The sequence below is a fragment of the Sus scrofa genome, chromosome 9, assembly GCF_054392235.1.
Source record: "Sus scrofa isolate SSC_HxYL_T2T_F1_AM1 chromosome 9, Sscrofa_HxYL_maternal_Yorkshire_Landrace_v2.0, whole genome shotgun sequence".
In the NCBI taxonomy this organism is placed as follows: domain Eukaryota; kingdom Metazoa; phylum Chordata; class Mammalia; order Artiodactyla; family Suidae; genus Sus; species Sus scrofa.
Window position 1 is genome coordinate 107,544,955 of NC_139391.1, and position 25,701 is coordinate 107,570,655.

A 25,701-nucleotide genomic window follows, 5' to 3' on the forward strand; every position below is an offset into this window, starting at 1 on the left:
AGCCATGAGCTCATGTAATGGAGGTTTAATGGAAGATACCAGTATTTTAAAAAATCTTCTCCTCCCGTCAGTTCATCCCTGTTTCTCCCTCCCTCCAAGACCTCCTGCCCCATTCTGTCTTTGTCCTGAAAATTGTTTCCTTTTCCCACCTCACTCCTTCATGATCCATCTCGGTATTTTTCTGTCCACCCTGGGTTTCCCTCAGCCCCACAGTTCTCACCAAAAACCAGTCTTGGAGAGTTTAGGGCAGGAAATAATATTTCCCTGGAGGCTTGAAGGATGTATATAAACCAAGAACAGTGTGACTGAAGTGGAATGAACAAGAGGGCGAGCATTGTGAGAGAAAGCTGAGGAGTTAGGCAGAGGCCAGGTCTCGTAGGGCTTTGCAGACCATGGCAGGATTTTAGGTTTTTTCCCAAGAGACATAAGGTCATTAAAGTTTTTTTTTTTTTTTCCTTATGATGACATTTTATTTTGAGAATGCTCAAACTTACAAAATAGTTCAAGAATATAATGAACTTCCATCTACCTTTTATGGCAGTACTCATATCATTCACGATAGTAGCTTTATCATTCTCCACACATTTAAATAGCATTTTCTTCTTTTTAACTAAATCATTAAAGTAAGTTGCAGACATCATGACACTTTACCTGTAACTCAACATGTGTCTCCTTAGGTTAAGGATATTCATACATAACCTCAGTTCCAGTATCACTGAAAGAAATAAATTATGTTAATCAATAAACTGTTGCATATTCAAATTTCCACATTTTTAAGAGGTCCTTTTCATGTGTATGTATACATGTGTATGCATATAAATGAATAGATGTATGTACATGTATAACTTTTTTTTTTTTGTCTTTTTATCTTATTGGGGCCGCACCTGTGGCATATGGAAGTTCCCAGGCTAGGGGTCCTATCAGAGCTGTAGCCACTGGCCTACACCACAGCCACAGCAACGCAGGATCCACGTCGCATCTGCGACCTACACCACAGCTCATGGCAACGCTGCCGGATCCTTAACCCACTGAGCAAGGCCAGGGATCAAACCTGCAACCTCATGGTTCCTAGTTGGATTCGTTTCCGCTGTGCCACAATGGGAACTCCTGTATAACTTTTAAAGTCAGGATCTATCAAGTTTCATGTATTACATCTGGTTGTATTGTCTTTGTGGTCTCTTAAAGTAGACTAATTCCCACCTTTCTTCTGCTCCCTTTTTTTCCTTGTCACAACACTGGAATTTTGGAGTCCAGATTTTTTGCCTTGTGGAATGCCCCACATTTTGGATTTGTCTAATTGTTTCTTTGTGAAGGTATTTAATTGCTTTCTCTTTCCTTTCCTTTTTTTTCTTTTTTCTTTTTTCTTTTTTTGCTTTTTAGGGCTGCACCCATGGCATATGGAGGTTCCCAGGCTAGGGGTCCAGTCAGAGCTGCAGCTGCTGGCCTACACCACAGCCACAGCAATGCCAGATCCGAGCCATGTCTGTGACCTACACCACAGTTCGCAGCAGTGCCAGGTCCTTAACCCACTGAGTGAGGCCAGGTCTCGAACCCGCATCCTCATGGTTCCTAGTCAGATTCTTTTCCACTGTGCCACAATGGAAACTCCTCCCTTTCCACTTTAAATGGAAATTGGAACTTAGGCCTAAAGGCATGGTTAGGTGTGGGTTAAACATTTTTGGCAAGACTACTTCAGAGGTGATGTTGTGAACTTTATTTGCGCTAGATCAGGAGGCATATAATGCAAGGATGTCCTATTATTGGTGATGCTAGGTTTAGTCATTTGGTTAAGTGGTAACCACTGCCTGCTCCCTTGTAAAAGGGCATTTCAACCTCTGCATTAGTAATCTGTGAGGTGATACTTTGGCATTAAATGACTGTCCTGTTCCCCAACAACTTTTGTGTGGTGCTTTTGGGATCCACAGACATGCCTTCCCTGAAGTGTTTTAAGCAGGTAGTGACATGATTAGATATGTATTTTTAAGAGACCGCTGTGGCTGCTGTGTGAAGAATAGATTGGAGGAGGCAAGAGAAAAAGGGGGACATGAGCAGTTAGCATGGTTTGTATTTGTACATTTGAGATGCGGGTGGCTTGAACTAGGATGGACAGTAGGGGTGGAGAGAACTAGGTGGGTTCGAGATGAATTTTGAGGATGGAACTGGGAAAACGTACTTATAAACCAGATGGAGAGGCATGGTTCTAAGGTATCTGGTACAAATAAATGGAGAAATAGTGGTGTCATGTACTCAGGTACAGTGGTTTTGTGGGGGCTTAGAAAGGGAGATTTTGAATTTCGTTTTGGACATGTTAACTAAGAGATCTGGAACTTAGAAGGGAGACTGGAGATGGATAAACAAGGAAATTCTTGAAAACGGGCACTTGAAGCCTTGGGATGGGTAAAGGTCAAAAGGGAAGAGGTTTAGGAATAAAATTCAGGACCAAAAATACACAAAGGTTAGGTAGAACATCCAAAGAAAAAGGAAAATCAAAGTATGGGGAGACAGGAGGAAAACCAAGTGAGATGTTGGAAGGACTTCTTAAAAGAGAGTGGCTGACTGCTAATAGGTGGTGAGAGGTGGGTCCAGAAGTGTGGAGGTCACTGTGGGTAGTTTGTGCTGGGTGATTGAGGTGCAGTTTTGGTTGTGCTGGGTTAAGCGATGGGTAGGAGTTGAAAAATTATAGCAGGATAATTAGGCATGAGAGAGGCAGTGGCTGGAAGGGGAAGTAGGATTTAGGGGATATGATTTTTTAAGATAGTAGGGACTTTAGCATGTTTAAATGCTTCCAGGATATTTAGAGGAAAAGAGAAGATGACAATACACAGCAGAGAGGAATAGCCAGTAGAGAAAATTTGCTTAGAAGGTGGGATGCAATGGGATCCAGAGCTCATGGAGTGGGACCAGGGTTGGTTTTTCCCTGATTCTTCAGTAAGAATTTGTTAGACATAAAACACTCATTTTGGGCTTTTTTTATTCCTTTTATTTTATTCCAGTAGGAATTTTGCACGAACAGTAGCAACTTGTAAATGGGCTATTTACAATATATCATAATAAATGCTAGGTTAATCTGGCATGAGATGTGAAAGAGTCTATTTTTTCCTTTCTTGCAAGGTCTAGGAGGGTAGAACATAAATCTTGCTTTTCATAGTGAGCTTTGAAATAGAAAAAATAAGCCTCTTTCACAGACCCACAGACATGGAGAACAGGCTTGTGGTTGCCAATGGGGAGTGGGGAGAGGGAAGGGAGCGGGATGGATGGGGAGTTTGGGATTGGTAAATGCAGATTATTGCATTTAGAATGGATAAGCAATGAGGTCCTACTGTACAGCACAGGGAACTATGTCCAATCTCTTAGGATAGAACATGATGGAAGATAATATGAGAAAAAGAATGTATATATACGTATGACTGGGTCATTTTACTGTATAGCAGAAATTGACACAACATTGTAACTCAATTATACTTTAATAAAAGTAATTGTTAAAAAATAAAGCTGTTTCAGATGGGATGCTTCCAAATCAAAGATGAGAAAAGCCAAAGAAGGAACCTTTTGGTTTTCAACTGATAGGCTGTCAGTTAATGAATTTCCCAAGTTGCTTTTCAAAAGTACTTATTTAAACCTTTTTGGTTAAAACGAACAAACAAAAATCTACTTTGGCAAAGTAGGAATGGAAAGAGCAAATAGTCTAATCTCTATCTTGTTCCCTCTCTAATAGGGAGTTTAGTTTTCCACTGGTGTGGAGATCAGAAAACATGGTTCATGAAAGGAATGCCAATAGACACAGAGCCTTTGACAAACTCAACTTACTTCAACTATTTACGTTAATGATGATGCTAGAATAACATCTGATGTTTCAGTTGTCACATACTGGGTCATCAGGACCTACTTTGTCCTTTCAGCATGACTTTTTACCTTCTTAAAAGCATCTCTATCCTGATTTTTTCCGCCCTAAGAAATGAAATCTGCTACCTTCCAGGGAATTAGAAGTTAACATCTGGATGACGAGGATGCTATTGAGAGTTGGTGGTGGGCAAAAGTGCTCTGCTCATGTCAGGCCACTTATGTATTAAGATTATGAGTTCATATGGATTTTTCTAATTCATTTTCTTACAGTGGGAGAGTGAATCAGAGACTTCCTAAAGCATTGAAGGAAATAAAATGTACTCATTCTTTCCCTATCTGATAGTGAACTTTAAAGCTGTGCTTAGTGCACTCTTGTGTGTTCTAAGTCAATAGTGCTGTAATCTTTCTTGTGCACCACCTACCGGGAGGCAGTGAGGATGAAAAGTATAAACTCGTCTTCCGGTACAAATAATGGCAATAAAAAGGAATGAACGCATGACAACATTGATAAATCACAAATATTCCCAGAATTAGGCTTGTGTTTTAGCATTTTATAGAGCCTTTTACAATGAGATAATTTCCCTTGGAAAACTTTGTCCATAATAGCTTTCATTGTCCACATGGTTTTCCCCCAGGCTAGCCAACTTTTAGATGTTATCTTCATCATTGATGAATATTCATTAAATATCTCTGGGTACGTCGTTAAGAGCAGGCTTTGTTTTTTCAAACTCTGACTTTCCCCAACTTAGAAACAGCAGGAAAATTATCCTGGAATTTTAATAATAGCAGTTCACCTTTATGACCAGATATAACTTCTCTGCCAAAGCTTTATCTGTATGACTGCATTTGACTCTCACATTAGAACCATATAAAGGAGGGTCTATGTTTTCTTTATTTACACATGGGGAAACCGAGGCTTAAAGAATTTAATTAATCTGCTTCAGTCAAATTTTTAAAATGCTGATGCCTGAGTCTCACCCCCAGCTGTGATTTAGTTGATCTTAGGTGGAGCCTGGGCATCTGTGAGCCCAGGTCATTTTAATGTACGTTTGGGGTTGGGAACCAGGGCTCCGGAGCTGTGTTATCCAGTATGGTAGCCATTAGCCACATAAGGCTGTTTAAGCTGATTAAAATTAAATAAAATTAAAAGGAGTTCCTCAGTTACACTAGCCACATTTTAAGCACTCAGTGCCCACGTGTGTCTAGTGGCTACCATATTGGACAGCACAGGTCTAGAATATTTCTACTATCAAAGAAAATTTTAGGGATAGAACAGCTTTGCAGAGCCTGTGCACAGCCCATTTCCCTTTGCTCTGCCCTTTTTAAAAATTTTATTTTTTTATTTTTTATTTTTTTTAATTCTCCCTTTGGAATTTGGAGGGGGTGTCTAAGCCACATTCTATTTGGAGATATTTGCTTATGAGATCTGACTGTGGCTCTCGGTGTATGTAATTAGGTATGTTTATTCTGAATTTCACTTTAACTTTCTTCAAAACAAGGAAAACAATAACCTCGATTCTCTAAAGGATGGTGTGCGGAGGATTTTGCTAGAATGGAGGTTATGATCTTCCTTATATTATTGTTTCATTTTCATGCCTCAGGCTAGATTCCTAAATGAAGAATTACTGGGTCAGCAGGTGTGAATATATTTAATCCTCTGCAAAACTATTTTTTCAGGGAGGTCCTAGTTCATTCTTCCACTACTATCATTTGAGAATGTTCTTCCTACTGTTCCACAGACAGAGTTGATTATTGTTTTTAAAACTTTGCTAATTTGAAAGGAAAAATATGCTGCCTTCTTTTAATTCTTATTTCTTTATTACAAGAGAGGCTGAAGTTTTTTTTTGTTTTGTTTTGTTTGTTTTGTTTTGTTTTGTTTTTAAGGCTTGGTAAAGTTTATTGTACAATTATGTTCTTTGAATGGTTATTTTTTCATTGCCCTGTGTAATTTTATCCTCTTAGGAGGTTCAAGCTAGTAAAACTTTATTCCCATCAAAGAGTAAGAGAGAGACATTCAAATAGTTTTATCAAATTAAAATTTGGTTCTACATTAAAACAGAATTCTTAACATTTACTCTCTGTCTACTATTTCCATCAGAGTATCATCTTGTTAAATATTTCTTAAAGTCTATTTTATCATAGTGTTCAAAATACTGAGAGGCTGAAGTTTTAACTCTGTTTGCTAAGAATGTTTCTCCTTGTGATCATAGAATATAAAAGAACAGGACAAACCAATAAGGTTTTTGCTGGTAGTATGTTTACTTTATGAAAGTAGTCCAAGTGGTACATGGGACTTTTGTAACTCTTATAATTATTATTTTTGTTTTTGCTTTAGCATAGCATTATTTTGTTCTTAGCGAGTCTGCTGTAATTTGAAAGAAAAGGTATTATCACTCTGTACTCATTAAGCATAGCAGTAATTTCAACTCTAAAAGAACTGTTACTTTTTTATCTGATAAAGTTACTCTGTTTTGTTATTTTGTGTTTAAGATATTGCAATACAATGAATTTCTAACAATATATTGCAGTCTTTAAAAGTCATTAAAAAGTCACAAATGATAATTATTATAACAGAATGCTTTAAAATGTCTTTAATTAGCCTTCTTAGGGAAAATGGGCCTTTTTTTTTTTTTTTTTTTCCTACCATGATTCATTGATAAAGGAATTCTAGTAGCAGTATGGTAGAGGAAATATTGCCATTTACTGAAGTAGAATAATGATTTCATTCACACAGCTAGTTAATATTCACTCTGGGATTAGAACCCAGGTTTCTACACTCCTTGTTGAGTCCCTTTCCACCCTGGAGATCTGCTGTTTCAGGGAATCACATAAATGCTGGCATTAGAATAGAGGTTATCAGTTTTAAGTATAATGTCCCCATTTGTGGGTCATTGGTGGCCTTAGCTAGTCTGTCTAGATAACAATGGCTACTCAAGATGGTGAACAAGCTGAAGCAGCTGGGAGGCAGAGGTGGTTATGGAGTGGTGGGGTCAGTGAGGCTGTTCAGGCTCTATGCTGGAAATTCTCCTTTGCTCTTGGGCCCTGGCCCTTGGTGACCCAAACATGGGTGGGCACGGGCTCACACACCGCCACACTTGCTCCTGTTATCCCAGTTTGCCTTCCATTCTAGGTAAACAAGAAAACCGGAAACTTTCTTTAAAGAGGAGACACATTTTCAATGAACTAGGGTCTGTTGCCATTAATAATGACTGGAAAGCAAGCTAAAAAAGAGTGCAGGGCCGTATATGTATCTCAGGAGAATCTCATGAAGCTTCTCCAGACTTCCGTGCCTCTGTCCGTTTTCCTAGCCAGCCTTCAGGAGGCTACCACAGTGCACTGCTTGTAGCATGCGCTGAGGAATTGTTGAGCTGAAAGTTCTTAGCAACCTGTTAATAGTCCCTTTCTAGGATTTGGGAATAATCTGTGAGGCAGGTTGAGGCAGTGTATCTAAATAAAGAGCAGTAAGGTTAAGGGGCTTAGGAAACTTTTTATTTGTCTATGATTCTTTTAAGTTCTACTAAATGCCTTCTTCCTTCTAGGAAGTCTGTGTGTATGTTACTGCCCGAGCCCTGACCCTCAGGAACAAATCACATATTCAGTGTTTTACTTTCATAAAGGTACTTTTTCTTTTTTCTCAATTTTTGACTTGTACATAATCATTTTTTCCAAATAGCAGCAAATTTCATAGATTTTTTAAAGTCTTTTTACCTTGTAACAAATTTGATCAGTACAGTGTACATCTGTATATAATAATGTTTCCTAAAGAAATTCACTAGTGATGAATATTTAGCTAATTATTTTTATGTTATATTTTAAATAATATGTTGTAATATATTTTTGCCTGACTTGTATCTTTTTTACAGGCCTGTAGACCAATCTTAATGGATGTATTTGCCCAAAGTGTGTGTGTTTGCATGTTATTATTAATTAGAAAGTAACCCATAGAGTTAACTTGTATAGGGTTTTTGTTAAAAGCTTTCATGATCTCTGACTTAGAACTAATATACATTTATTTCATTTCACACATCTGTGGCCCAAGAAATTGATATGTTGGTGTTCCCATTGCGGCTCCGTGGGTTAAGAACCTACCATAGTGTCCCTGAGGATCCAGGTTCAACCCCTGACCTTGCTCAGTGGGTTAAGGATCCGGTGTTGACACGAGCTGAGGCATAGGTTATAGATGTGTCTTGGATCCAGTGTTACTGTGGCTGTGGTGTAGGCCTCAGCTGTAGCTCCAATTTGACCTGTAGCCGGGGAACTTCCATATGCCACAGGTGTGGCCATAAAAGGAAAAATAAAAGAGAAATTTCCATGTCAGCAGTCAGCCTGTGGGACAGGAGTCGAGTGCCCAATCTTTTCTAGTTCTGTAGTTGGTCACACTGTGCCCTTTAATAGTTTCAGGCCTGAACCATGCTAAAGAGTATTTATTTTGTTTGTTCATTTAAAATTAAAATTAACATTTGTGTAGTACGTACTATGGCTAGAGTTAAAATTTTTTACAATTAGAATTTTCAAAATAAAAAAAAATTTATGTTAGACCACACCAGAATTTATTCTCTAGGATTGCCTAGTATTACCTTTAGAAGTTAGAGATGAAAGTAAAAAAGTTGAAGAACTTAAAAATGAAGAAACTAAAAGTAACTTCAGAAGAGAGTTCCCATCGTGGCACAGTGGAAACGAATCCAACTAGGAACCATGAGGTTGTGGGTTCGATCCCTGGCCTCGCTCAGTGGGTTAAGGATCCAGCATTGCCATGAGCTGTGGTGTAGTTCACAGACGTGGCTTGGATCTGACGTTGCTGTGGCTGTGGCGTAGGACGTCTGCAACAGCTCCACTTAGACCTCTAGCCTGGGAACCTCCATGTGCCATGGGAGCGACCCTAAAAAAAGACAAGAAATAAATAAGTAAATAAATAAATAACTTCAGAAGACATACTTTAGTAGTACGAGTTTGATAACTGTGCAGAGTTTTCATTTTTCTAGTGATTAAAACAATTAAACTTTCCTGAGAGTTTTATTAAGAGCTAATAACTGTGATGAAGAGTTAGAAGAGTGGAGAGTGAAGCCCACTGAGATTAGCAGGTAGTTCAACACCCTTTCTAACTCACAGTGGGATTCCTAAGTGATTTGGAGAGGCCTCCTGGGCCTTAGTGGTTGCAAGAGTGTGGCAGTGAATCTGAGGCAGAAGAGCCAGTGAGTCACCTGGTTTCTTCTACCTCTTGCTTGGGTCCTTAAGTAGATTTCTTCAGATCCTGTCCCAGCACAACAGTTTCAGGTCTAAGTTGTGCATAAGCCCAGAACAGCCACTGACTGGTGATGGCACCGGGTGATCCATCTCCTGTGCTGGCTTTTGGAGAGTGATGGAGAACCAGGAGCTCTAGGACCCCGAAGACACATGCGTTGTTGGATCTCACAGTTTCTAAATATTGAGAGCATGGCATAGTCACTGCTTTGGGTGGAATTCCAGCTCTTTGTTTCTTAACTTCCATTCTATGGCTTCACATTCTCTCTCCCCAGGGCACAGCAAGACCTTCACTGCTGCTCTTGAGAGTGTGGACTCAGGTGTGACAAAGGGCGTTACTTTTCTCAACCTTGGTGAGTGAGAGGCTTAGGCATCTCTCTGTTCTGACCCTTCCTTCCAGTACGTGTTATGCCTCAGCCCTCTATGGCTCATTTTTCTGTCGTGCACCCCTTTTTCTCATGCCTCTTTGGAACTCCAGTTGTAATGACTACCACTGATTTTTGTTTTGTTTTGTCTTGTTTTTTAGGGCTGCACCTGTGGCACATGGAAGTTCCCAGGCTGAGTTGAGGCTGTAGCTTCCGGCCTACGTCATAGCCACAGCAATGCAGGATCCGAGCAACGCCGGATCCTTAACCCACTGAGTAAGGCCAGGGATGGAACCTGTGTCCTCGTGAATACTAGTCGAGTTGGTTTCTGCTGTGCCACGAAGGGAACGCCTGATCTTTTTGAAGCCTGATAGGGGAAGATTTTCTCTCTCACCAGCCTTGAAGGGATGCGTCTCCCTTCTTGGAGAACCTAGGCTTGAGCTTTCTTAGGTTTTTAGTAGCAATCCTAAAAAGCCATTTGTTGGTATAAAAATGATGGCAGTGAATGAGATGTTTCCTAAAAGCCTATGAGAAATAATCAATCATATTGTCCCTTGATTCTAGAGGGACAAAGGCCCTCGAGAAATTCTCCATTCCTCTTTGCTAATTGCACAAAGCTTCCAAGTCCCATAAATGATTTATGGGTCAGCTTGAGTGTGTCGTTTTTTATCAAGTAAATGTGGTAAAGGGAACTTGAATATTAGGCTTAAGCATATTAAGCTAGTCTATAATGAAGAATACAAAGAAGGGTTTTGTTATACTTTCCTCCTTAAAGCTGCTTTTTTTCTTTTTCTGGTCTTTTTGTCTTTTTAGGGCTGCACCCACAGCATATGGAGGTTCTCAGGTTTGCAGTCCAGTCGAAGCTGTAGCCACCAGCCACAGCAATGCCAGATCCAAGCCGCCCTTGCGACCTACACCACAGCTCACGGCAACACCGGATTCTTAACCCATTGAACGAGGCCAGAGACTGAACCTGCATCCTCATGGATGCAGATTCGTTTCCACTGAGCCACAACTGGAACTCCAAAAGCTGCTTTTCTGTGTTAGGATGAGGGGCACAAAAAGGTTAGCACAAGACTAAACAGGATTGTTGCTTGCCTGCATATAGGACATGGCACAGTATATTAAAGAGATATATGCACCCCTATGTTCATAGCAGAACTATTCACAACAGACAAGACATGGAAGCAACCTAGATATCCATTGACAGATGAATGGATTAAGAAGATGTGGTATATGTATATATATATTATATATATATATATATAATTCAGCCATAAAAAGACAAACTGATGCCATTTGCAGCAACATGGATGGACCTAGAGACACTCATACTAAGTGAAGTAAGCCAGAAAGAAAAAGACAAATACCAGATGATATCACTTATTTGTGGATTCTAAAATATGAAACAGACAATCCTATCAAAAAACCCCAACAAAACAGAAGCAGATCATGGCCAAGGAGAGAGGACTTGGGGTTCCCAAGGGGAAAGGGAAGGGAGTGGGATAGATGGGCATTTTGCGGGTTTTTTGGATGCAAACTGTTGTATTGGAAATGGATGGGCAATGGAACCCTACTGGACAGCACAGGGAAATGTGTGTGATTGGGTCACTTTGCTGTATAACAGAACTTGATGAAACATTGTGAATCAACTAGACTCAACAATAAAGAAAAAAGAAAAAGAAAAGCTTCAGGTTTAGAGCGCATGGATTCTTTGATATTTTCTTATACCCCTAGTCCCCAGTCTGTCTACTGTCATGACATTTAGGAAGGTGTGAAGGAACTATGCAAAGTGAGAACCAAAATGATAAGAAAGTCCATAAGAAGCTTTTTTGTTTGTTTGTTTTGTTTTTATTTTTGTTTTTTTTGGGTCCATGGCATGTGGAAGTTCCTGGGCCAAGGATCGAATCCAATCCTTAACCTTAACCAGACAATGCTGGATCCTTAACCTACTGCACCACAAGGGAACTCATTTTTGGTCTTTTTTTAAAGTTGAGGTATAGTTGATTTACAGTAGTATCTTGATTTCAGGTGTACAACATAGTAATTCAGTGTTTTTATAGATTATACTACATTTAAGGTTATTATAAAATAATGGCTATAATTCTCTGTGCTGTACAGTATATCCTTGTATCTTATTTTATTCATAATAGTTTGTATCTCTTCATCTCCTACCTGTCTTGTCCCTCCTTCCCTCTTCCCACTGGTAACCACTTGTTTGTTCTCTGTCTGAGTCAGCCTCTGTTTCGTTATATATACTTGTTTTCTTTTTTTAGATTCCACATGTAAGTGATAACCTAGACTATTTGTCTTTCTCTGTCTGAGTTCTTTTACTAAAGCATAATATTCTCTATGTCCATTCCCATTGTTACAAAGAAAGACTTTCATTTGGAATGATACAATTTATGTGGAGAGAGAACTTACGTTAAGTGGGCCAGTGTGTAGCAGTTTTTAACATGCGCTCTGAACCTGTGGGAAATCGCTTTAGAGAGGCCTGATTCTACTGCTTCCTGTGGTAAGAGAGATAAATAGAAGGTTTCCTGGATCTGGGACTTGATTCTTATCAAGAGTGCTATATCAGCATCCCCTATCGAGGGTGATGTGGGAAACTTTCCACTAAAAAAACCTTAGCATTTGGTGAGGTCAAAGGTATCCTTCCCTTTTTTTTTTTAACCCCTGGGAATGACTCTTGAAAAGGGAAGCCATGATCTAAGTCTATTGTCCTCAAAATGTGGAGAGGCAGAAAAATTAGAGGTTTGTAAAAATTGGCTATCTTACATAAGTCGTCTTTCCTTCTTAAAACGATTTTATTATATAGGCACAAAATTGTACCCAAGATTAAAACTGTTCTAGAGGGAATTTTTTATTAACAACAGTATTGCTTTTTGAGTGATGTCGTTTTTGCTATCTAATGTGTACAACTTTCTTGAATTGTCATGCTGTTAACAGGGGCTTATATTGATGGAATATTAAGGAATAGAGTTTTGGGAAAAGTTTTCCATGAGCCCCAACACCTCTATACAAGAAAGATATGTTTATACATTTAAAAAAAATGAAATGATGCCGTTTGCAGTCACATGGATGGACCTAGAGATTATCAGACTAAGTGAAGTTAGAAAGAGAAAGACAAATACCATATGATGTTGCTCTTAAATATGACACAAATTAACTTATTCATGAACAGACACAGACTCACAGACACAGAGAACAGACTTGTGATTGCCAAGCGGGGGGGCGGGGGAGTAGGAGAGGGATGCACTGGGAGTTTGGGGTTAACAGATGCAAACTATTACGTATAGAATGGATAAACAAGGTCCTACTGTATAGCACAGGGTTTATGGTTTATCTAATATCCTGTGATAAACCATAATGGAAGAGAATATGAAAAAGAATATATATATCTGTATATCTATCTGTGTATATCTGAATCACTTTGCTGAACAGCAGAAATTAACACAACATTGTAAATCAACTATACTTCAGTAAAATACAAAAGAAATGAGATAAAATAGGAAATATGTTTGTGCATCAAAAAACTACCATTTTAAAAATGAATACTATATTGCTAAGTGGTTTTTTTTATGTTATGTTGATTCTTATGACAATTTTTCTTGGTGGTGTTTTCTCCATTTTACTGAAAATGAAACTGAGGCTCAGAATGTCTGTGACGTGTGCCCAGGCTTCTGCTAGTGTCTCCTATGTTAGTTTCTTATTGCTGCGATAGGAAATCACCACAAAGTTAGCTTTGAAGTAAACAACATACTGTCTTTCAGTTTCAGAGGTTAGAATTCTGAAATGAGTGAATCTTGAGGGGTCGGTAGGGGAAGAAATGGTTCCTTCTGGAGATTCCAGGGAAGAATTCATTCTTCGCCTCCTCCAGGATCTAGAGTCTTCTTTCTTGGCTTGAGACCACATCGCTCCAATCTCTTTCGTCATCATGGGGTCTTCTCTTCTGTAGTCAAATCTCTGCTTCCTCCCTCTTATAGAACCATTTTTGATCACATTGGATCCACTTGGATAATTCAGGGGACCCTCTCCATCTCACGATCCTTAATCACATCTGCAAGGTCCCTTTCATCCCTTAAAGTGACATATTCTCAGGCTCTGGGGATTACCACACAAACATCCGTGGGAGCCGTCATTCAGCCTATTTATTGCAGGTACTATTGATGTTTCTGGTGAGAGTGTCCTGCACACTGAGGGATTCAGCATCCCTGGAGCCCATTCATCAAGTGGCAGTAGGACTCCTTGTGACAACTCAAAACACTCTCATCTATTTCCAAATGCCACCTCTCCCAGAGACTTAGTATCTAAATAACTGGTTAAGTGGTAGGGCTAGGAGTTAAACTAGGTCATTTGATGCCTTTCCACTCTGCCCTACTACGCCTCTATTTGCGTTTTTCTATTTAGGCGTTGCCATGATGATAACGTTATTTCACCCACTTGTGTTAAGTAGTTTAACATCACTTAATCCATGGTAACTGAAAGTCAGCTGGTTAGGGTTTTACATCCTCTCCTTTCCCTTCCACAGAATACCTTCTATGCAAATGATTAGCATTTATTTCTTTGATCTCAGGTTAAAAAAAAAAAGAGTCTAGCTGGCTCACATAATCTACGTGTTTTATCTATATGAAATTTACCATTATTATATGAATTTCTCCGTTTTTCTAAGATCCTAGCAAAATTATTGGCATGAGCTATTTCTACCCTCCCATTAGCCAGAAACCTATTTATTTATTTATTTTACCTTGTCTCAATTTGTATACAAATTGTTCTTTGTACAAAAATATTGCAGGGACTGGGAAACTTTGAATTCCAGGCAGCTAGCTATGCAAGCAAACACATTTGTACTTCACCAAGTGTCAGAATGCTTGCAGAGATTTTTCTGTGGTGAATATTAGTGTAAAGGTTCTTTAGAGAAAATGATGCTGGTGATGATAATGCTCGTGATGACAGTGAGTGGTAGTTAAACACAGGGAACTAACTTTTGGAGCTGTTTTACAAGCTCTTTCTAGCTTGTCATATTAAGGAATAATTTATGTTGCTGGATTGTTTTTCTCTAATTTTCTCTCTGAGCTCATTTAGGTTGATTTAAAACTGCAATTCCCTGAGAAACGAAGCTTCAGATATAAATTAAGATAACCATGGCCAAATATCTGAAAAAAAAATTAGCCTCAGAGAGAAATAAATGAGAGCTTGAGAGTAAGACGAAATAAACAGACAGCTTATTATTATATTGGTCAAACCTTTTGTGTTTTAAAATGCTCAGAGAAAAATAAGAGCTACCGTACAGTTCTTGGCTTTATCTGTGCCTATACAGCTCTTGCTGCCTGGAGAAGACTGAACTCTTTCTCTTCCACAGATTATTATGTGGCTGTTTACTTACCCGGTCATTTCTTTCACCTACTTAACATTCAGCATCCAGACCTGATCTGCCACAGTCTGTTTCTGACAGGTATGGTGATAGTTTTTATCTCATGAACGCGGTCCACTTGAGTTTGTTTTAAGCATTAATATTTGTGTTTGGAGGAGAGGGTTTTTTTTTTTTTTTCTTTGCTGATCTACTTTTTTTTTTTTTTTTTGGCTAGGAAACAACGAAGTGATTGATCTGCTACCTCATCGCCCTTTACAGTCCCTATCAGGGTCCCTGGTTCTGGATCGGTGTTCTGGAAAGCTCTATAGGGCGCTCCTCAACCAGTCCTATTTGTTGGAGTTCCTGTGGAACGCCCGGCTGGACTGTGAGAAGATGGCCTTGATGCACTGCGTGCTCTCGTGTGGCCGAGACCCACGGCAAACGGAAGCCAAGGTGGGAGTTGAGCTTCAGTCTGAACGCAGGCAAATGGACAGCGTAAGATGTGGACAGTTAGCGGTTGCAATGAACAGGGGTTGTTTTCATTTGGTAGGCAAGCAAGGTTGATGGCTCTGTCCTAACTTGAACATATTCTCTCAAAAGGATACAAGGATACAAGGATAATAAAAGGCAAAGCCCTTTAAAAAAAAAAAAAAAAAAAAAAGGGAGCATATCCCTGTGCTCCTTTTTTATGGACACAGACCTCAGACTGTGAGGGCATGCCTGTTCTTTTGATGGTTCTCCTTTCCATATCGTGAGTAAATGTTAGCTATATTGGGAACATTCCAAGAAACTGCTCAGTCAATAGTTTCTAAAATATCAACTTTTTCTCCTGGTATATTTGGTGTATATCATCAAAAGGTCTAAGATCTGGTGGTAAATAAAATCTTCTTATTACATTTTAAATAGAGGTAACTTACGTTTATATTTATATTTCACATTATAGTTCATGGAACACTTTCATACATCTTATTTAATTTTACAGCCATCCTATGATGTTGGAGAAATCCTCCATTAGACTTTATTGGGGCAACGGGTGGTGGTTCAATTGAAAAAAATACCCTAAGTGTTTTATTTTAACCTGAAACATATAAATGTACATTTACACACCTATCTTTTGTTGTAGATTAAGGCCCTTTCTTTGCATATAAGTTAATTGGAATTCAAAATCATTTTTCTGACATAAAGGCAGTAGTAATGTCTTGGCTTTATCTGTTCCTGTACAGTTCTTCTAGTTACTTTATTTTTCTTTTCTTTACATTATATTCTCTAAGAAGGTCTGTAGTTTAAAGATACTTTCAATGTGATAAATTCATTTGAGTAATAAAAAATTTTAAAAAAATAAAAAAAATAAAAAATAAAATAGTTAAAAAAAAATAAAAAAATAAAGATACTTTCAAAGCAATTTGTGTACATCAGGCAATTTTTTTCTCAATTTTTTATAGTTTCTCACATCTAGTTTTTTTTAAATAAGTATTTTAGAGACATGCCTTTGAGTCTTTCCAAAATATTCAACATTTATTGACCCACCAGCATTCTTTTTGACAAATATTACCATAGACAAACCCATCCATATGTCATTTGTCTATGGTAGTATTTTATTAACTTACTGAATTGTGAAAATAAGTACAACTGGCATGAATAGGTTTGGAAGGTTTGGAAATAAGAAAAACTTATTGGTAGGAGCAGAAATGTGAGAGTGCTCTATGGCTAGGCAAGCCATCAATTCCAAAGCTGGGAACAAGGAGTTTCATTCCTGCAGCAGGTACGGGTAGTTAACAGAGCTTGAGAGAATTGTTGATATAACAGGGATTGTACTTTCCTTGGGAGGATAGCATAGCCATGCTCACAACAATTTAATGGTGTGACTGAGCTGGAATTCCAACCCAGGTCTGCTGCCTCCATGCTCAGTGGTTTGGTTTGCTTTTCATCCGTTTCTCACAGCACTTCACACAGCTACTTTGCTGTAATGTCCTACTCTAGCAAAAACAAAGGTTAGGTTGAAGGTTTACTGGGATCCCAGCCAAGGGCATTTATTAAAATGATGTATGAGAAAGACCTCATTTATAGCACTGCTTTACCCACACAGCCTTGCGTTATGTTATCTTGAAGATAGTGTAGAAATGAGTGTATTCTTAGGCAGCTAGAAAAGAGAGATACAATTTTTAAAGATTCATGTATATTTTGTACTTCTTTGGTGGTGGGGGCAGGGTGCAGATCTAAATACCAACAGAGCTGTCTTCTTATTTTTAAAGATTATTCAATGGATTTCTGAGAACATCTCTGCTTGCCATTCATTTGACCTCATTCAGGAGTTTATAATTGGTAGGTGTTGCTGATGGTGCATGTGAAGTTGACCTTTTTGCTTGCGGGAAATTAGTAAATTGATAATACCTCAATCTGTCAAAATGCTGGTTAGGAGCCTCCTTTTTTTTTTTTTTTTTTTTTTTTTCTATTGTAGTCAGCAGCTAATTAAGTTTTATTCTCTTGTGGTTTTGGAAGAAGCTGAGGCTGTTCTGAGACCGATGAGATATAAGATATGATCTTGATTCTATAACCTTATTAGTGGTTTTTTTTTTTTTTTTTCGGTAACTTTCGTAGCTCAGTATTGTGTTGGCTGGTTCTGTGTCAAGTGGTGTAATGTCACTAGGATAGATGTAAGTGCCAAATAATTTGGGGGGAAATTAATTGCATCGTAAAAAGTAGATCCTGAACATTTTAATCAGCAGTTAGAGCCATAATGATTTGCCTTTTGAGGATGAAGGGTAAGGCAATGAAAACTTTTGTTCGTTTGCTTGTTTCAGTGAATTACAGTGTCTACTGCCTTATTCTTCCTATTAAACTGTTTCCCTCCCCCCTCCAAATTTACTCAGCATCTTCATATTGGAGCATCTATCCCGAGACAAGTAACATGGATACACTCCTGCCATATTCCTCACTGCTCACCTGGGATGCAGTAAGTTAACACGTTATACTCCTTATGTAATTAAAATTAATTCACAGTGGTTACTGTGGCGCATCCCTGTCACAGTAACCAAAGTTGTGTGTTCACTTCTATTTGGACTCATAAGAATCTGAGTTGAAGTTTTTCAGCAGAAAAAATAACAGTGAATCCTTGCTCTTGGCCAAAGATCTTTCCATAAAGCCGTAGAACCGAAGGAGAAGGCACAGCATGTGTGTTATTCTTCCTGTGTCCAAGCAGAATTCAACCTCTATCATCTACAAATGGTTTTCGTTTTTACATTTTTTCATTTTTACATTTTTTAGGGGGTGAAAATATTTCTTAGAGTTTTTTTTAAAGGAGGAATGGCTGGACCACTGCTGTTCTGAGCCATTCTATTTACTTAGTAGATTAGCACCTTCATGACCTTTCCCCCCAGCTTTAGAAAGAAAATCTGTGATAACTCTAGAGCTGCAAGAACAGTAAAAGTCAATAATCTTAAGCAAATTCACTCAGTCCAACCTTTTCTTCCTGTTGGTCCAGACTCCCTTCCTTTTAATTGGGAAGAGATGTTTCAAGAGAAAACATTATTCATTTTCTCTTGAACGTGGTTCAGTAAGCTGAGCTTTGTTGGAAAGTGAAAACCTTGAAAAAGTTTCTGCCTCTCTTCCTTGCATACTGAGATGTTAGAACTACTGTGTGCTCAGTCTCGAGGCAGGCATTTGTATCCAAAAAGCATTTAGAAAAATAAATTTAATTCAGGGAACACAGACACAGGAAAATAAGTACTTGGATAAATTTTAACATTTCTCCTTTTTTTAATTTTATACATAAAATATTTATTTTATAACTATATATTTATTTTATGACATATATCTCTGGTTTTGGCTGCACCCACAGCATGCAGATATTCCCGGGCCAGTGATCGAACCTGCACCACTGCAGTGACAAGGCCTGATCCTTAACCCACTAGGCTACCAGGGAACTCCCCCATTTTGTTTTTAGGCTATTTAAATACAGTCCTTAAAAAAATGGCACATCAAGTGTGTTTTCATTAATTCCTAAATTTTTGGTATGCACAATGGAAGTGTTTTTCCAAAGGCCCTTTCGGTCTCTCACTGTTAGAGTTATTAAACTTTCATGCCTCACTGTAAAATTATAAGGGAAAGATCTGAGCTTGTTTCTCCTCCAGGCCCTCACTGTTTGAAGAACGCTTGTGAATATACTTGCAGACTCTGCGGTAATGTGGCAGGAAGTTTGCAGGTTAACCCCTACCCCCCCACCCCCTCCCCAGAGGCGGGAAATGCGCATTTCAGCTTCCTCCCCTCACCACCCAACCCTGGCCATCGCTGTCCTGTGTTCAGTGTCTGGGAGGCTGGGACAGGACCTCTAGTTCCCAGGGTTGTGTTCAAAGATGATGCAGGTGTTAGTTGGATGTTGTGTGAGAGTGTCAACCTGATAGGCAGTTCTTCACATCTGCATTTCCCCTGACTCTCTGGGGCAGAGGAACCGTGCGGACGTAGAGAGTGACATCAGAAAGTCCTACTCAAAGTGCAATATAAAAAACCCGAAAGTTATAACCACTGCGTATGGAGCTGGCGTTAGGGTTTACCACTGGGCTTTAAACTTTGTAGTTGGACCAGGTTACCTTAAAGGTCTCACCTAATCCTGAAATTCTATGATTCCGTGATTATCTTTAGCAATGATGTAAATCATTTACTTTTCTCTAATCTTCAAATGTTCTTAATGCTATATCCTTAATAAATACTTGTCACAATAGAAAACATTAATTTCATAGTCTGTATGGAGACATTATTTCTGTAAATAGTGGAATTGGATTTAAGATACTAGAAAATTTGGTGCTCTCACACAGATAATTCTGAATTATGCTTTGCAGACAGTAAGCCTTATTATACCTATTTTAAGATGCTATTTATAACCTAAAGCTGTAGGGAAATTTCCGTAAGAGAAACACACATTGATTTTTATCACAGGCTTTCTCCTGTCACAGCGGAGAACTCAGTTGCTTGAAATGTCCTGGAAATTTATTTCTCCATCCCTGTGATGTTGGTTTTCACAGGAATATTGCATGTCAGTAAAATCCAGGACATTTAACTTCTAAACAAATACCTGATGGAAATCCTGTGAAATTGGATTGTTATGATCATTATACAACTACAGATGTGATAAATTCATTTGAGTAATTAAAAAAAAGATATTGCACATGTAAAATGCTTAGAAATGTATATGGCACATAGTAAATTTGCAATGATTGTTAAAAAATGTTAATTTTCTGAAAAAAAAAACAAAACAAATACCTGATTTTATTTCTACGTAGTACCTTCTAAATTATTTTCTCATATTTATCATCTACCTTTTTTTTTTTAAGAAAGAGGAATTGACTAGTTGAGAGGTTAATATACCTAATTAACATGGAAACATACTTTTCAAAATAACCAAATAAATGGCAATTTTGGAATTTTTTTCTTTTTATAATGAGAGGAGTGTTTTATTTTTGTGTTTTTAGGGCCGCACCCATGGCATATGGAGGTTCCCAGGCTAGGGGTCAAATTGGAGCTGTAGCCGTTGGCCTACACCACAGCCATGGCCACGCCAGATCCAAGCCATGTCTGTGACCTACATACACCACAGCTCACAGCTGCTCCAGATCCTTAATTCACTGAGCAAGGCTGGGAATCGAACCTGCATCCTCATGGATACTAGTCAGATTTGCTTCTGCTGAGCCATGACGGGAACTCAGAAATTTATGTTTTTATTTACATTTCTAATTTTATTTTAATGCTCACTAGTTAGCAGAATGTTATAATTTGGATTTCTGATATGAACTGTATCTTTCACATCTGCCATGATGATCATGTGGCATAGACTCTAATTTAGGGGATCTCTTATTTCTGAAATCATGGTGGAAGATGAGGTGTAAAACAATTTTCTACCAAAGTCAAAAAAGCCATTAGGGACCAACTATAATACATTTAAGTGAAAGAGAAGATGGAGGAAGGAGTTAAAAAAAAAAAAGGAGTTCGTGGCTTGGTGGTTAACGAAACCGACTAGGAACCATGAGGTTGCAGGTTTGATCCCTGGCCTTGCTCAGTGGGTTAACGATCTGGCGTTGCTGTGAGCTGTGGTTTAGGTTGCAGACGCGGCTCGGATCCCTCATTGCTGTGGCTCTGGTGTCAGCTGGTGACTACAGCTCCGATTAGACCCCTAGCCTGGGAACTCCATATGCCACGAGAGCGGCCCAATAAATGGCAAAAAGCCAAAAAAAAAAAAAAAAAAAAAGGAAAGTTTACACCCTATTATTATATTTCATGGTGCAAATATAATTTGCTTCCTTTGTTCTTAAATGAAAATGTGTAAATAATACATTATTTGCTCTATATTTCATAATAATAGTCTTATCCTTGCCTTTAGTGACACTGTCAACTATTATAATCTTAACTTTCAGAATATTTCCCTTCCCAAGGCAAGAGATAGGCTGTGTTCATCGTTATTTATAAACCCCAAGGTTTATTTAAAGTAGAGGTTAGCAAACTGGAAGCTGCCCTCAGCTTCTGTCTGTGCAGAAAACACTTCCTGAAGGCTCGGGCTGGTGGTAGTTGATACATTTAGCAGTGATGTGTCTGTTTTTCCCCCACCCTAGGAAATTCCTGGAATAACCCTTGTGACAGAAGAGATCCCATTGCCTCTTATGAAGGTAAGTTTATAGCAAGGGACAAAAAGCACAGACCTGAGTGGCTTCCTTGCTGACCTCTGCGGTCACCTGCCCCGAGTGCTGCGGTGGTTCCAGAGGGATTGTACAGTGTCAGAAGAGGATGGAGTGAGGGTAGGGCTCGTTGTCTAGGAAATCCTTCCCTGGTAGTGGTCACTAAGGATGATGTCAGGGCAATTCTTAGGAATGCTCTTTGAAGAGGGAGGTTTTAGAAGCCAGAGAACTATAAGGCTTGATTTGAAGCATCTAGAAGTCATACGTTCCACTGTGCCTCAAACAAGTCTACCCTGGAGGAGTTCTTGTAAATTTTCTTTAGAGGACCTGGGAGCTGTTTTTTTTGTTTTTTTGTTTTTTTAACTTCACGTGTGTTGTTACCCCCAACACACACACACACAATCCCAAAACCATTAAGTAACCTGGCCTGGGATTACCTAACTTCCTTCTGCTTCTGAGAACAGCTCTTCTTTCTCAAGAGTGACCTGTCAGGGCTGTCTCTGGTCTCGTTGGCACCTCTTTCCTGCCTGTGCGGTGGCGGCGGCGGCGGCAGCATTCACTCGTCATTCGTTTGTTCGTGGCTCTCTGCAGTCTGGTGGTTTCAGAGTTTCTGAGCACAATAGGGAGGGCTGGGTGGAGTGGCTGAGTAGAAAAGAATGTGTATGTAGTTAAAAACTGCGGAGTATTTTAGCACAGTTTCCTTGAAGCTCCTTTGTTGTTCTTGGCATTGCTTCCTGTTAATTATAGCTTAGTGTGTGCTGGGAAATCTCAGCTTTTGGCAGCAGGCAGCTCGGGGTGCTGCTGCCTTTTACTATTTACATGTGATTCTTCTGATCCAGGAAGGCCAGGCCAGGCCTGGGCAGCTGAGGGAAAGCTGTGGGCGTTTGAGGTCATGGTGATGCCCTGGGAGTTCTGGGGTTTGGTCCTAAGAAGGGTCCTTGAGGGGGAGATGGACAAATGATGTTTCTAGGCAGCACTGTTAGACACCTGGGAAGGTCTGCAAAAGCAGGGAGAAGTAGGGAAGAGAAATGTTCGATTAATAGCTTGAAAGATTCTTACTAAGGGCCTCCATCCTTTCATTTCATTGTTTCTGCTTTTACCACTAGTCCAACAAACCCATAATGTGTTTAATGGACACACAATAAATCAGTAAAAGAAATTTTAAAAAGAAAGCAATGTCACCCCAAATTCTGAAGTTCCTAACACATTGTCTGTTTGCCCCATTTCGTCTTGGTCTGTGTTATAAGTATGTGTATTTTACCCAGTAGAGATATTTACCAAAGATTATGAATTATAATACATCATACATATTTTCATGTCGGTACATAAACTTCATAATTTTCATAATTATGATTTCTAATGACTCCATAGGATTCCATTGTGTCGCCCTGTCTTACATTTTTTTCTGTTTTGAGATATTTATTTTGTTTTTAGCCCTCACTAAAATTTTTTTTGCTGTTAAAAGTAATGTTGCAATGAATATTTTTATGTAGTTTGTGTGTGTGTGTGTGTGTGTGTGTGTGTGATTTATTCCCCAAGGTTAAATGCCCAGGAGTGTTATTGGGTGAAAAGGTATGACAATTTTTATAGCCTTTGATTCTTATTGCCAAATTGATATTCCAAAGGCGTTGTAATAATTTACACTGTTACAAGGGATTTGTGAGTGTATGTTTTACTCTAACCTTACCGTCATCATTGTTATTTTTTTTTAGGGAGGCACCTGCAGCATCTGAAAGTTCCCAGGCTAGGAGTCGAGGCAGCCACAGCACCAGATCTGAGCCGTGTCTGCGACCTACACCGCAGCTTGCAGCAATGCCACTGGATCCTTAACCCATTAGTAGGGCCAGGGATCAAACCTGTATCCTCATGGATACTAGTCAGGTGCATTATCGCTGAACCGCTTTTTCCCATTGGCTTATTCTAAGAATACAATTTGCCTCTGCTTAGGAAGCAAATAGCTTATTTTTGCATTCTCCGATTTTTTATTTTTGTCTTTTCTATTTGTGTGTGTATGTAAAATGATATGTTTTTATGTAGTCCATGTTTTTTTCTTCTTTGATATTTACTTTGCTTTCTCCTCACTTTTTTCTCTTCTTCCCTAATTATCTTTATTTAGCACTGGCTCTGCAGAGAGTTTTTACCATTAACTGTTCCCAAACATGCTTGGGAGCTCTGCAGCACCTCCACATGTATTTACATGCTGGTGGGGAGAGTTACCTAGGACAAGTTTGAGCTGTAGACATTTTCTTATCCTCTCCCTGCAGACACGATTCATCAGGGAAGGCAGAGGAATGCTGCTGAGATTTGCCTTGGGCTCCGGAGAAGGTGGAACTGGGTCTGGTGTAGCCAGCACCCTCCATTCCCCATACCCCATCACTAATCAGTACCTTCAGTTCAGAGGATACCTGGCCCTGAAAGCTCTCATTTGTTTCCCCATCTCTGCTTGCATAACACCCCTCACTATAAGCAGCTGCCTTTGACCTACTTCTACCCCAATTCCCAACTTAATTATGTTGCAACGAATCTGGTTGCATTGGCACATCCCACCTACTCTTCCTCCCTCCCGGCCCTAGTTATGTGACTGTTCTCGCAGTTTACCGGATAGGAGCTGGTTCTGAGCACCCCTGACCTGAATCCCATGTTACCTTTCAAAGGTATGCTCGCTGCCAGACTTGCCACGAGGCCCACGGCACCCCTGTCTGCTCTGACCACACTAGCTTCCATCCTGCTTGGAAGATGACTGCCCTGATAAGGAGTCTGGAGAGGGAAGGGCAAAATGCCACTAGACAAGAACTCTCCTTCTCTCTCTGCAAATAACTTTAGTGTGAACTGGAGTACTTTACAAGTGTTTGCTCTGTGAACATTGAATTGAACTGGTTTCACCAGTTTATCACCTGAAAGACAAAAGCCTTCCTCACTGTATAGAATGGTTTCCAAAAGAATTTTTTAAAATGAAACAGAAAGTATATTGAAACAAGATCCTTGCCTTACAAGGAATGTCATCAAGAAAGGCCTTCCTAATAGGAATGATTTTATCCCTTCCGCAGGAAGCCATGTAGTGATTAAGAAGAAAAATAGAAACGATAGCTTACTTGACTATCAAGATAAAAGTTGAATAAGCATGCCTCAAAGGGAGTATTTTTATTAAAGTATTTTTTAAGCCAGGCATCTTTAGCTTCATTTTGTAAAGTAAGGAACCTTTAATTTAATAGTTTGTATAGTAATTATTAACTGTCTGACCCAGAAACTGGGAAGGAGAAAGACTTCAAGTCCTTTCCCAGTTATGGCCACTCCATGTGAAGACGACGCTGCAGTGACTGTTGCTGTCTAGATGCCTCTGAGAAATTAGGGAAGAGGGTGGTGGTCACATGGGCTGTTCTCCATTCAGAGACATGTTCACTGAATTATGCTTCTCTTAAACATTTAAAAAGTGTTTTAAAAATACTGTTTTAATTGGGAATGAGTATAATTAAATGCTTAGTGAAACACAAAAGACCCTTTTTTCCCTTGACCCTCCCAATACAAATGGCCACCATCACTGAAATAAAAAGTCTCTTAGCGATCCAGTGTATCAACAGCATCACAATCTTAACAGCTTACCATTTTTAAAAATTGGAACTATTGCTTTGACAGCAGCGTAGCATTACCAGAATGCTGGTATGTGGGAAATGTCAGCTGATTACGTGGGAAATGTCAATTGACTTTCCAAAGTTTCGTTTGTACATACGTGATATTGTAATATAGCTGGAAATACATGTTTGGTCTTCATCCACGGTTCCTGGCACAGAGCTCCTAAAGTCCTTGTAATTTCCTACGTGATAAGAGCTACAGGGACGTCTTTTATTATAATGCTTAGTGTTTGTTCCCAGTTCCTAAAATAGCTCCAGAGCACAAAGGTGAAAAGAATGTCTTCTATTATTCCTAACAAGCCCCTTTCAACCACACCTGAGTTTGTTAATGATGTGACTTTTGGAAAGCACCTAAGGGTGGGGGCAGGTTGCCAGCAGAGCCAACCATGTTATTAGAGGGTTGGAACTTTCTGTCCTCTACCACCATTTTCTAAGGTTAGAGTGGTTGGAGATAAGAGTTCAGTCACCAATGGCCAGTTACTTATTCAACGATGCTTCTGTAATGGATCCTCCTTAAGGAACCCTAACTGACCGGTTTGGGAGACCTTCCAAGGTGGTTGAACATATGGAGGTGCCTGGGTAGGGGAGCTGCACCTGAAGAGAGAATG

At 39.3% G+C, this 25,701-nt stretch overlaps 1 protein-coding gene across 18 annotated transcripts in view; it reads left to right on the forward strand.

Annotated features, from left to right (window-relative positions):
• The window catches only part of GSAP (gamma-secretase activating protein), a 220,991-nt gene that overhangs the window by 168,079 nt on the left and 27,211 nt on the right, over positions 1 to 25,701 (forward strand). For 7 of the 18 annotated variants that reach the window (XM_084977406.1, XM_084977413.1, XM_021102559.2 and 4 more), the window contains 7 exons: positions 7,383 to 7,460; positions 9,360 to 9,437; positions 14,812 to 14,904; positions 15,038 to 15,255; positions 17,055 to 17,124; positions 17,673 to 17,755; positions 21,402 to 21,455. In XM_084977406.1, the coding sequence (XP_084833532.1) occupies positions 7,383 to 7,460; positions 9,360 to 9,437; positions 14,812 to 14,904; positions 15,038 to 15,255; positions 17,055 to 17,124; positions 17,673 to 17,755; positions 21,402 to 21,455 (674 nt within the window). The remainder of the gene's footprint in view (positions 1 to 7,382; positions 7,461 to 9,359; positions 9,438 to 14,811; positions 14,905 to 15,037; positions 15,256 to 17,054; positions 17,125 to 17,672; positions 17,756 to 21,401; positions 21,456 to 25,701) is intronic. The other 11 variants (XM_084977410.1, XM_084977415.1, XM_084977407.1 and 8 more) reach the window with 2 other exon arrangements.